The sequence below is a fragment of the Mesoplodon bidens genome, assembly GCF_964165515.1.
Source record: "Mesoplodon bidens genome assembly, chromosome: 14".
Lineage (NCBI taxonomy): Eukaryota > Metazoa > Chordata > Mammalia > Artiodactyla > Ziphiidae > Mesoplodon > Mesoplodon bidens.
Genome location: NC_138170.1, coordinates 64755692 through 64767511, shown reverse-complemented (window position 1 = coordinate 64767511; position 11820 = coordinate 64755692). Strand labels below are relative to the sequence as shown.

Here is an 11820-nt window from a genome sequence, read left to right as displayed (position 1 = left end):
TTAAGAACTTCTTCTAGATGCTAGGAGGAGGGAGTGGGAATTTGGTCAAAGCTAGTCGGAGAAAAGTAGAAAACTGGGTTTCTCCAAAGTGAGGTCCCTCTGCTCAGAAGAGGGGATTGGAAAAGATAGAGGGGCGTCTGCACAGCAAAAGCAACAATCAGCAAAATATTATAAAGGCAACCTACAGAATGGGAGAAAATAGTTGGAAACCATCTATCTGATGAGTTAATATCTAAAATATATAAGGAACTCATATAACAGAAGGAAAACCACCTGATTAAAAAATGGGCAAAGGACTTGAATAGTCATTTTTCCAGAGGAGACATGCAAATGGCCAACGGGCACATGAAAAGATTCTCAACATCACTGATCGTAAGGGGAAATGCAAATCAAAACCATGATGAGATATCACCTCACACCTGTTAGAATGTCTATCATCAAGAAATAAGGGACTTCGCGGGCGGCGGCGGCAGGGCGCTGGGACGCGCGGGCGGCGTCGTCGCTATGTCGCATGGTCACAGTCACGGCGGGGACGGCTGCCGCTGCGCCGCCGAACGTGAGGAGCCTCCCGAGCAGCGCGGCCTGGCCTACGGCCTGTACCTGCGCATCGACCTGGAGCGGCTGCAGTGTCTCAACGAGAGCCGCGAGGGCAGCGGCCGCGGCGTCTTCAAGCCGTGGGAGGAGCGGACCGACCGCTCCAAGTTTGTTGAAAGTGATGCAGATGAAGAGCTTCTGTTTAATATTCCATTTACAGGCAATGTCAAGCTCAAAGGTATCATTATAATGGGAGAAGATGATGACTCACACCCCTCTGAGATGAGACTGTACAAGAACATTCCACAGATGAGCTTTGATGATACAGACAGGGAGCCAGATCAGACCTTTAGTCTGAACCGGGATCTTACAGGAGAACTAGAGTATGCTACAAAAATTTCTCGTTTTTCAAATGTCTATCATCTCTCAATTCATATTTCAAAAAACTTTGGAGCCGATACCACAAAGGTCTTTTATATTGGCCTGAGAGGAGAATGGACTGAGCTTCGCCGACATGAGGTGACCATCTGCAGTTATGAAGCATCGGCCAACCCAGCTGACCACAAGGTCCATCAGGTTACCCCACAGACACACTTTATTTCCTAAGGGCTGGCCAAGGCTCCCACAGAGGCATTGTGTCAGTGAAGATGTACGACATACTATTGGGAAAGACAAAGAGAGATGGGGCTCCAGAGAGAGTTGGCTGCCACAGCCTCTGCCAAGCTTTGTCTTTGGGGCTTGCTGCAGAAACCTGACCTACGGAAGACACCACACCCCCGGGAAGGGTCGTGTGGGTGCTGAGGGACAATCGTGGTTCTCTGGGGCCCTGCAGAAGTTGGGTCTTGGGGTGGTCAGCACCTGGCAGTCATGGATAATGCCTGCCTTCCCAGTTAATGTGGCCATGGGATCCCAAGTGTCTTGCTGCCTCGTGGCAGGATTTTTGTGTGACTTGTTTTTTTTAAATGGAGACTCCTCCTGGGCTGCAGTAAACTTTGTGAGGCCTCAGCATTGTGTTCGTATTAACCACCAGGAGGGTGTTGAGCTAGAAGTCCTTGTCGCTGCGTACTTCTCCCTGTCACCTTTCACCATTCTTGTCAAGCTGCCCAGCTTGGAGTTGTCTGTCGTGCGCTAGTGTCCCATGGTTATAGTTAGAAGAGCAAGAATGTCCTGATAATGCTTAATAGCTTGAGAAGAAGTTCTTTTTTCCTGCCAACCAGGTAAGCAGTCTGAGGAGAGCATGGGCATCATTTCTGTGTTGGGATCCTGGTCGGGGTAAGATTGGGACTTAGATAAGATTCCTCTTGGGACATCCTTAATATTTATTAGCTTCTAACTAGTGTTGTAAGCCCAGTGGCAGAATTTGGAGATCTCAGTTCTTCTGTTCATGGCTTTTTATTCACTGTGACTAATAAGCTTCCTAATAAATCCTTGCCAGACTTAAAAAAAAAAAAAAAAAAAAAAAGAAATAAGGGACTTCCCTGGTGTTCCAGGGGTTAAGACACCGTGCTCCCAATGCAGGGGGCCCGGGTTCGATCCCTGGTCAGGGAACTAGATCCTGCGTGCCTCAACTAAGATCCCAAATGCCACAACTAAGACCTGGCGCAGCCAAACAAATAAACAAATAAATATTTTAAAAAGAAGGTATGTGTGGGCAATGATGTGGAGAAAAGTGAACCCTCTTGCACTGTTGGTGGGAATGTAAGTTGGTGCAGCCACTATGGAAAACAGTGTGGAGGTTCATCAAAAAATTAAAAATACGACTACCATATGATCCAGCAATCCTACTCCTGGGTGTTTATCTGAAGGAAACGAAAACACTATCTAAAATATCTGCATTTCCATGTTCATTGCAGCATGATTTACAATAGCTAAGACACGGAAACAACCTACATGTTCATCAATGACTGAATGGATAAAGAAAATGCGATGTATACACACAATAGAATATTATTCAGCCATAAAAAAAGAAGGGAATCCTGTCATTTGCAACAACATGGACTGACCTCAAGGGCATTATGCTACAACACAAATACGGTATGTTCTCACTTACATGCAGAATCTAAAAGAGCTGAACTCGTAGAAATAGACTAGAATGGTGGTTGCCAGGGGCTGGGTGGAAATAGGGAGATGTTGGTTCAAAGGGTACAAACTCCCAGCTGTATACAAGTAAGATCTGGGGATTGGGACTTCCCTGGTGGCGCAGTGGTTAAGAATCCGTCTGCCAATGCAGGGGACACGGGTTCGAGCCCTGGTCCGGGAAGATCCCACTTGCGACGGAGCAATTAAGCCCGTGTGCCACAACTACTGAGCCTGCGCTCTAGAGCCTGCGAGCCACAACTAATGAGCCTACATTCCACAACTACTGAAGCCAATGTCCCTAGAGCCCGTGCTCCTCAACAAGAGAAACCACAGCCATGAGAAGCCCGCGCACTGCAAAGAGTAGCCCCCGCTTGCCTCAACTAGAGAAAAGCCCGTGCACAGCAACGAAGACCCAATGCAGCCAAAAATAAAGTTAATTAATTAATTTAAAAAAAAGATCTGGGGGTCTAATGCACAGCATGGTGACTGTAATTAACAACTGTATCCTATATTTGAAAGTTGTTAAGAGAGTAGATTTTAAATGCTATCACCACACACACACACACAATCATAATTATGTCAGTGGATGCATTAACTAACCTTTATTGTAGTAATAATTTTGCAGTGTATACATGTATCTAATCTCATGTTGTACACCTAAAACTAACATAAGTTGTATATCAATAATATCTCAATAAAGCTGGAAAAAAGAAAAGATAGAGGGGCAGACACGATCTGATCAGTGGCTCAGGTCTGCTTGCCCACTCGGTCATCCAGCATTTGTTGTCTACTGTGAGCTGGGGTGTGCATGGGGAGGACTTGTTCAGTTTCTACAGCAAAGAAACTGAGGTGCAGAGTGGTAGCGGGGGGGTGGAGGCTGGGCCTTGCACTCACAGTGTAAGATGTACATTGCATATTGCATGTCTACTGGAGAGTTGTCACATGGTCTGAGCTACGTGGTGAATAAAGAGATCACACTTGTGCTGCTTGAAGGAAGGGCTTTGGGGTTAAGAGTGGAACTGGAGTGATGAGCTTATCAAGTCAGGGCAGGCCACTGGACGAAGGCATCTGTTTGCCATGTAAAAGGGAGCACCAGCATCTCACATTCCCCCATCTTCTGCCAAACCTGCTCTGGAATCTCTCCTAGGTTGTTCTGTGGCCTGATGATTTCACCCACCCTCCTAGCCACCCAGCCAACTTTCTGCTATGCATCAAATACTGCAAGGATGTGTGCTCTCAGGCCCCAGACCCCACCCTCACACCACAGCTGGTCTCCACCCCTGTTGGTAGATATTCTGGGGACACTTGCTATGGCTAGTATCTCTGAAATTCTGGGCAGCCTTGGAGAATTAAGGGGAAAAAAATATACACATTTGCAAAATTTCCCATCATGGAGCAAAAACTTCATGGGGTACTGCAGGTCCAGTTCCAGTGCTGGCTTCTTTCCCCCTCCTTCCTCCAGCCAGTAATGATAGAAGGTGAAGAGCCTTGTGCTTCCCTTGGAGCCCTAATACTGGTGTTCACGGATTAGCTGACACCATATGATGAGCTAAGCCAGGCTCTGCATCCCTGCCCTCATTTTCACCCTTGACATTCACCACAACTTGACCAACAGCTCTCTTTCCCACCTGGTCAGTAAAGCTCAAGCTTGAGTTGCCCATCTTCAGCAGAGACTCAAGGCCATTTCAGTCTGAGGGTGGAATTCTGGACTTTTCCGAGGGCAGCCTGGTACTGTGGGGGGAGCACAGGCTCTGGGAAGAAGCCAATCTGGGTTCAACCTCACTGTCATCATGGGCCCACTGCTTGAGCCTGGGCAGAGCTCAGGGCCGCTCAACCTTCCTGAGCCTCAGTTTCCTCAACTGGAAGTTAGGGATGGTGATGCCCAGCTCGGGGCCATCATGAGGATGATAAAATGATGGATGTCAAACACATGATACATGATAGGTGATGAAAATATATCATTTCCTGTCCCCACCTTGGTAATTAACATGGGCTCTGGATCTGCCATCATGCATTTCAGATGTATCCCTACAATTAAAATTTGGAATGGATGCATTGTAGACGTTAGTTTGAATCACACATAGGCAGTGGTCTCATTTTGACCGCGAGGTGGAATAATTGGCCCTTCTAGAGAGGCCTGCAGTTTTCCAAACTGCATGTCACCTGCATTCAGTGGCCCCTGTGGGAGGACAGCATAGGAAGACCTTCTGACCCTCTGGTCCAGCCGCTTCAGGCACAGATGGGAAGACAGAGCCCCACAGCAGATAAAGGACTTACCTACATTTATAAATAGGGGCAGAGCTGGACTACAACTCAGCATTCCTGATTCTTGGACACCCTGGTCTCCGGGCAGCCTTTATCTGGGCTTGGAAGAGCTGAATTGATGGGTTCATGTGAAGGGGGACTGAACTCCCAACCCCGGTCTCTTGTTCTTAATGTCAGATGGCCCAGATGATGTCTAACAGACATTTTCTAGATTTATTCTGGCCTCAAGCTTCCCACAAGAGGTCCACACGGTTCCAGCTGGACCCCAAGTTTCTGGGGTGTGACCTATTTCCTGCCCCCTTTATGCCTCTCCCAAGAGTTTCAGTTCATTCATCCAACAAGCATGAATGGGCGTCTTCTATAATGAGGAACACAGCTAGCATGCACTGAGAATTTAGAACATGACATCTATGCATGTATTTCTCATTGAATCTTTCCAATAATCTGAGTTTGATAAGCATTATCTTCCCTATTTTACTGACAAGGAACCAAGGCTCAGAGGAAAGTAATTTGCTACAGGCCATAGTGCTGGACTGTGCTGTGTCGAATTGGTTAAGCTGGGAGCTACACTTCCCAGCATTCCCTTCCCTACCTGGCTCCAGGTTATAGGAGGCTTGGAAGGTGGAAGCGGAGCAGTGGCCATTATTCTCTGAAGGCTCTCATGGTTGCATATGGTGTTGGACAGAGGCAAAGGCATCTAGCAGGTCACAGCTTGTCCCAATTCTCCTCTGCTTCATGTCTAGCTTGTCACTCTGACTTCTGATCCTCCCGATCGAGAGGCCCCACGCTCTCAGCCAGAAGGTTGACGGTGAGCCCGCAGAGGCGGCAGCTACGCAGAGGCAGCAGTTTTCACGGGAGCTCGCTACGCATCCCCTGTCCATCCACCACTCTAGGGGCTGGGCACGTCTGGCATCGTGGATCTCCGGGCAAGCTCTGACTTGTCCACTTCAGGCAGGCTGAGTAGTGACTCTGAACCTCTGACTCCCCTTCTAGACCTCCATCTCCTCAGATCTTCCCATATGTGTTTAAGGTCAAATTCTTGGAATAAACCTCTTAGGCCTACAATACTCTTAGTGGCTCTGTTGCCCTACCTGAACCCTGACTGATACAGCCACATAACCGGTAAGGGATAGAGCAGAGATCAACGCCAGGTCCCTTGAGCTCTTAACCACTGAGCTAGCTCCAGGTGCAGGGCACACAAGTATGACCGAGACTCCTGCCCTGGCTCCTGCCCTCAAGGAGTTTATGGTCTAGCAGGGCGTACAGACAAGTTGTTTCAGTTATCGATTATTCATAACAAACCGCCCAACACTAGTGGCTGCAAATAATTATTTTATTATCTCTCATGATTGTGTTGGTTGCCTGGGCTCAGCATAGCAGTTCTTCTGCTGCACGTGATGTTGGCTGGGGCTGCAGTCCTCTGGGGGCCCGGACATCCAAGGTGACTCACTCACTTGGCAGAAGCAGAGAGTGGAGCAGGGCTGTCAACTGGAGGGGCTACATGTGGCCTAGCTCTGCAGCTTGGGCTTCTCAAGGAGTGGTGGCTGGATTCCAGGGAGTGCCTGGAGAGAAGTGTCCCAAGAGGAAAGAAGCAGAAGGTGCCGGTCCTGGCACAGGCTGTTTCCTCAAAGCAGCCACAGGCCCAGCCAAAATTCAAGGAGAGAAGATGTAGGCTCTGATTCTTGACGGGGGGAAGAAGGCATGTACAGGAAGAGGCAGAATTGTTTGGGGCTGTCTTTGAAGCTCTGCTACCACACATGTCCATCAATCCATGGTAAGGGCTCTTGGAGAGGGTAGGCGCGAGCCTGGTGGGATCACAGAGGGGCAGACACAGCTCATGCCTGCAGGGGTTCTAGAGGCAAAAGGAGGTAGGGCAACGGGTTCTAGCTGTGTCCTGAGAGGCGAGGAGGTATTTTCCAGGTGAAGACGTGGTGGAGAGGAGGTGGAGTGGACGGGGTGGAGACAGGATTCAGGCAGAGGGAAGAGCAAGTCTGTGGAGACTTGCACATTATTTCAAATGGCTGCCATGAGGCTCAGAGACAGTGCAGGAGTTGAAGTGCCTTATGAAGCACAGCCACAGGAGAGATGCAAGGGGGCAAGTTATGATCATTAGATTGTGATATGGGATCATCTTTGCAAGAAACTTGGGTTTCATAAAGATCTAACTATAAGGAGATCCTGGCAGCTTAGGAGCCAAAGCCCCAGGGCCTTCAGCCCACACAGCCCCTGGGGTCTCCATACCAGATGAGAAAGCCCCTCTGCTGAAGCCCAGACCTCTGGGCACCCGTTTCGAAAGTCCCCAGACCAGCAGGGAAATGGATTCCCCTAAGCTGGGGCAGGACAGAGGCTGGAAGACAGGAGTCAGGCACACTAAGTGCTGATTGGGCTCAAATGGATTCCCAAAATTCATAGCCTAGGACACATCCTGCTTCCCCAAGGTCAGACTGGCATGAACATGGAGCTCTGGGTTCCTCCATAACCCTCCAGGCAGGGACAAGGCTCAGAGCCAGAAGACAGCAGCCAATGTCTCCTTGGAGCTGGAGGACTTCCAAGATCCTAGGAAAAATCAGTTAGGTCTTGATGACAGGAAGGCATCAATTTCACCATGCCATAGAGGCAAGACCTAATTTAGGAGCTCAGCAGGCCCTGGTCACTGCCAAGGTTGCCATGGGGAAGTGGTCAGCTATGTGCTGAGGCGGCAGGACAGGAAGTCCAGTCTAGGCAGAATTTAAGGCTCGAGCAAGACAGTCGATCGCACTGAGCTCCATGTCCTCACCTGCAAAATGGGGTGAATCTCATTTTCCCACTCTTCAGGGTGGATCCGTGAAAATGGTAAGCGTGGGCATGGCTTGGAAGCCCTCTACAAATGGAAGGGCTGATCACAAGTCCTTCGTGGACAGAAGGGATGTGGAGAGATGCTCAGGAACCAGCCTGGGAATCAGGACCCTTGGTGTCCAGTCTGGGCCCTGCCTCTTGCCTTGAGGTGTGACCTTGAGGCCCTGACCATGGAGCGGGGTGGGGGTCGGCACTGGAGGATCTCTGAGCTCTTGCTGCTCTCCCAGGCTGGATTCCCACACCGTAAAGCTCACAAATCCCTCTTCTAGCAGGAGTGGAGAGCTCTGAGACATGACCTCTCACATGTCTGGGGGTGGGAGGTGGGGATCTGTCATTGGGCTAAAAGAAAGACAAAGAGGGGTGGGGGGGATTTTCCCTCCCTATCAGCAAATACACAGAACTCAGGGAGCCCCTTGGTATGCTGCACCTGTGGGACTCCTCCACCCCTGCACTACGATGGGAGCCACTTCTTTATTCTCTCTTCATCACGTTCTTACACTTCAAGGTTGGCTCCCCCTCTGCTTCCTCCTTTCCCCCAGGCTTCTAGCACTATATCTTCTTTCTTACACACCCCTTAGTGTTCTCCTCCTCCTCCTCTTTGTCTTCCTCTTCATCCTCCCTCATCATTATTAGCAAATGCCAGAGCTGATGGTGAAACTGGCACCCAGAGAGGGCAGGAGACTTGTCCAAGGGCACACAGCAGCAACTTTTATTGAGCTCCTATTGTGTGCCAAGCATCCTGCTCCTTGGAAATGTCACACCACCTCTTGCTGGGACATTGCCTGTTTCCACCCCAAACATCCTGCAGACAGAATTGTGTGGATGCAGGATGAAGGGGGATTTCTGAAGGCCACCAGGGACGTGGGGAGCATATCCTCCTAGAGAATTTCCAATTGCTACCTTCTAAACTAGAGACGTTAAGGCCTTAGCGATAAGAAGATGAAGGACAAGGGGGAAGATGGTTGATGTGAAAAAAAGTCATGAGACGTATGGCTGGATTGGGTGGGCATGAATTTGTCCACCAGCAGAACCTGAAAAGGAAAGGAGAGAAAATAAAAGGCTCTTTTTCATGATGGAGAATAAAATTGTGGAGCCCATTATGCTGTATGGTCAACCAGGCTCAAACACTGAATGCTCACAGAAAGTGAGTATTGGCTGTCTGTGAAAAGAAAGGAGGAATGGCACCTTTCACTTGAGGTCCTCAAGTTGTTTTGACAATCATCCCTTGGTATCATTCCAGAAAAAGGTCCAGGCCAGGCTTGCAGTTTTAATCTGTAGCCTGGGTCCCATGGAATTGTAGTGCAGCCCCAGACCTGAAAAAGGGTACCTGGCAAAGAATATGTGAATGGCAGGAGGGTGGGGAGGGCTGGTCGAGGACGTCCATGGCTCCTCTGGCTCATGCAACGATCACAGCAGCGTGCTAACTCTCCCCGAATCTCAGTCACACAGAACTCCACGTGAGGAACAGACCCCAGCATCACTCGCTTCTCTGAGGGTGTAGGGGGTTTGTTCTGAAAAGCGCATGGTCTCCCTCTGATGTGAATGTTCCACAGGGTTAACCATTCCAACTGAAGTGTTGTGCAAAAGTATGTGGTTGATCACCAAAGCAGCTAATCAAGCTCTAGATCATTCTTAGCTTGAAATAAGAAATCTGTGTAGAAAACAGGCTTCCTCTGGCCTGACAGCTGTTGTGCTGGGTGAGTGAGCTCAGGACACATGCGGCTTCTCTTTGAGTAGAACTTTTATTAGCACAGCTGGGAGGCTTATTAAGTAGAAGAACACGGATGCTGTTTGAATCACGAAGCTCTTCCTCATTAGACGTGTGGCCCTGGGTCAAAGTCCAGCCTGATCTGCCAACCTGCCCAAGAACTCTGGCACAAGATGAGGGGTAGGGAATTCAAAATTTATGAATTTGCATAAACCTCCTAGGCTGGGAACTCTTGGGAAGGAGTCTTTGAAGCAAAAATTAAACTCTCCAATGCCAGGATGAAGGACCCCTCCCACCCCCAACAAAGTCAGCCCTTTAACTTGTGGAGAAGGAGTACTCCAGAGAAGACAGGATCTCATCACGAGGGTCTGAGGGGGGAGGGGAAGACTTATGCCTCACCCTGTTCAAGGTAGTAATTCCCAACTATCAAGGAAGAACTGGGTAAATTCTCGTGTAGCAAGAGACTTGATCTTGAGTAGAAGAATATTGAAACCATCCAGGCAGATGGTTGGCTTGGCTCCATAACGAAATGGTGTGACTTTTTGTGGGGTTGTGGAGGCTCTGTGGAGACCAGATGATTATTTGCTGGAGAGAAAACCTTCCCCTTGGAGCAGAAGGAGCTGGCAATGTCAAGGCCAAAGTCAGAAAGGAGGAGCCTGGCAGCTGACCATCTCCTGAAGGAGGAAACTGCAGGGCCTTGACTTGACCTTAGGGTCAGCACCCTGGTCCCAAGGGACTGGCAGCGTTGAAGTTCTCAAAGCAGATGCTGCGGATGGGATCTGAGTCCTTCAGTAGCCCATGTCTGGGTTGTGATTCCACGTCAGTAATGAAACAGCCTCTTGGCCCAAAGAAGGAGACCCCGTTTTCATCAGCCAACTCCTCTACTGACCACCAGCTCCTGTCTGTGACTATTCAGGGAAGCCCACAAAGCGGGACTCCCACCACCTCCCAAAGACACAAAGCCGTCAGCTGGGTGTGCTTGAGGAGACACCTTCTCATGTGCTCCAACTCTGCCCCCACTACCTTCCCCACTGCCACCCCCTGCCCCACTCTGCGCCCTGCTTGCCGATGCCCCTCCCCATATCTGCACACGAGGCTCAAACTCACCTGCTGTCCTCCTAGGAGCAACCCCCCACCCCAGCTCCTTTCTTATGGCTTGTAGCACTCGAAGCAATTTGTATGCTTCCTCTCCCCTGATGGACTGCAATGCCTTTCTGAAAAGGACTCTTGGCCTGCACCTTGTCCCCTGCAGAGCTGGGTACCATGCTCTGCCTACAAGAGGAGCTTGTTGAATGAGAGACCTGAAAACAGACTCGGAATAAGAGCACTTGCTAGTGGGGCTTGTCCCTTAGCAGGTGGTGACTCTCCCTTGGCCTATGGATACGACCACCGAGCATAAATAGTGTCCCCCCGTGTCCATCAAACCTTTCACCTGGTCCTCACAACAACCCTTCTCATCTAAATGTGAACCAAACGCAGGGGTACAAGGGGCCCCTGCCGGAGAGCTGACGTGATGGGAGAACGTGCGGGGCCCAGGGGCTGCACATGGGTGGGAGAGACCACACGGCCAGGACTGTAAGCAAAGAGGCAGACAAAGCCGCCTCTTCTCCAGGGCTCTCCGCTTCCACACGGGGAGCTCCTAAATGCTCAGCTTCAAACTTTCGAGGCCTCGCAGACCCACATCTGGAGGCCATGTCACATCCAGCTCACCTGTGCCGTCCAAGCAGCCCGCGTTTGACTGCGCCCCCCATCCTCCCCGGGCTGCTCCGGCCCACACTCTCTGCTCCTTGGGGTCCCAGTGAGAAACGGGCCTGGGGGCTTCGTGAACTCCTGTGCTCTCCCACCTGCTCCCTCCCAAGCCACGAAGCCAGCCGTTTCCACAGCAAACAGTCGTAAACAGGCGGAAGGGGACCAGGACTTCAGGTGCCAGGGGAGGTGTGGGCTCTGCCAGGGCCCATTTTCATACAGATGTTTTTAGCCATAAACTAGGGGGGGAATGCAAAGCAAGAAGCAGGCCAGGTTACTAAGGACGAGGCCTGCAGAGCGCATTAGGCCACAGCTCAGAGGGTGACTCAGAGCTTCCTCAGGTGCTGCTTTCCATGCACAACCCGCTGGGCTGGGGCTGAGGGCCGGAGCCCAGGGAAGCGGGTGGCCAGCCCAGGAAGCTATCTGAGGATGCAGACCTGGTTTGACACACGGAATCACCCCCAGTTCCACAATGCACATGGGGTGGGTCCACTTCCTTCAATTCTAATTAGCACACAGTTCCTGAAATATCTCTGGGGTGCCTACTATGTGCAGGTTCTGTGAATCAGACAGTCTCTGCACCTAAGGGTCTCCGATCATGCAAGGACGATGGAGGTTCACACAAGTGGTGACACAGGTCAGAATGTGTCTTG

General features: G+C 50.3%; 1 protein-coding gene across 1 annotated transcript; it reads left to right on the top strand.

The window, feature by feature from the left end:
* The first annotated feature begins 465 nt into the window (after positions 1 to 465).
* Positions 466 to 2041, top strand: LOC308627674 (PITH domain-containing protein 1). The gene has a single exon (XM_081254008.1). It carries the CDS (start codon positions 505 to 507, stop codon positions 1138 to 1140), a length of 636 nt encoding a protein of 211 aa, XP_081110134.1. The 5' UTR covers positions 466 to 504; the 3' UTR covers positions 1141 to 2041.
* The last annotated feature ends 9779 nt before the right edge of the window (positions 2042 to 11820 follow it).

Coding starts and splice junctions, on each gene's coding strand:
- LOC308627674 (XM_081254008.1), top strand. CDS start 505: ATGTCGCATGGTCACAGTCACGGCGGGGACGGCTGCCGCTGCGCCGCC.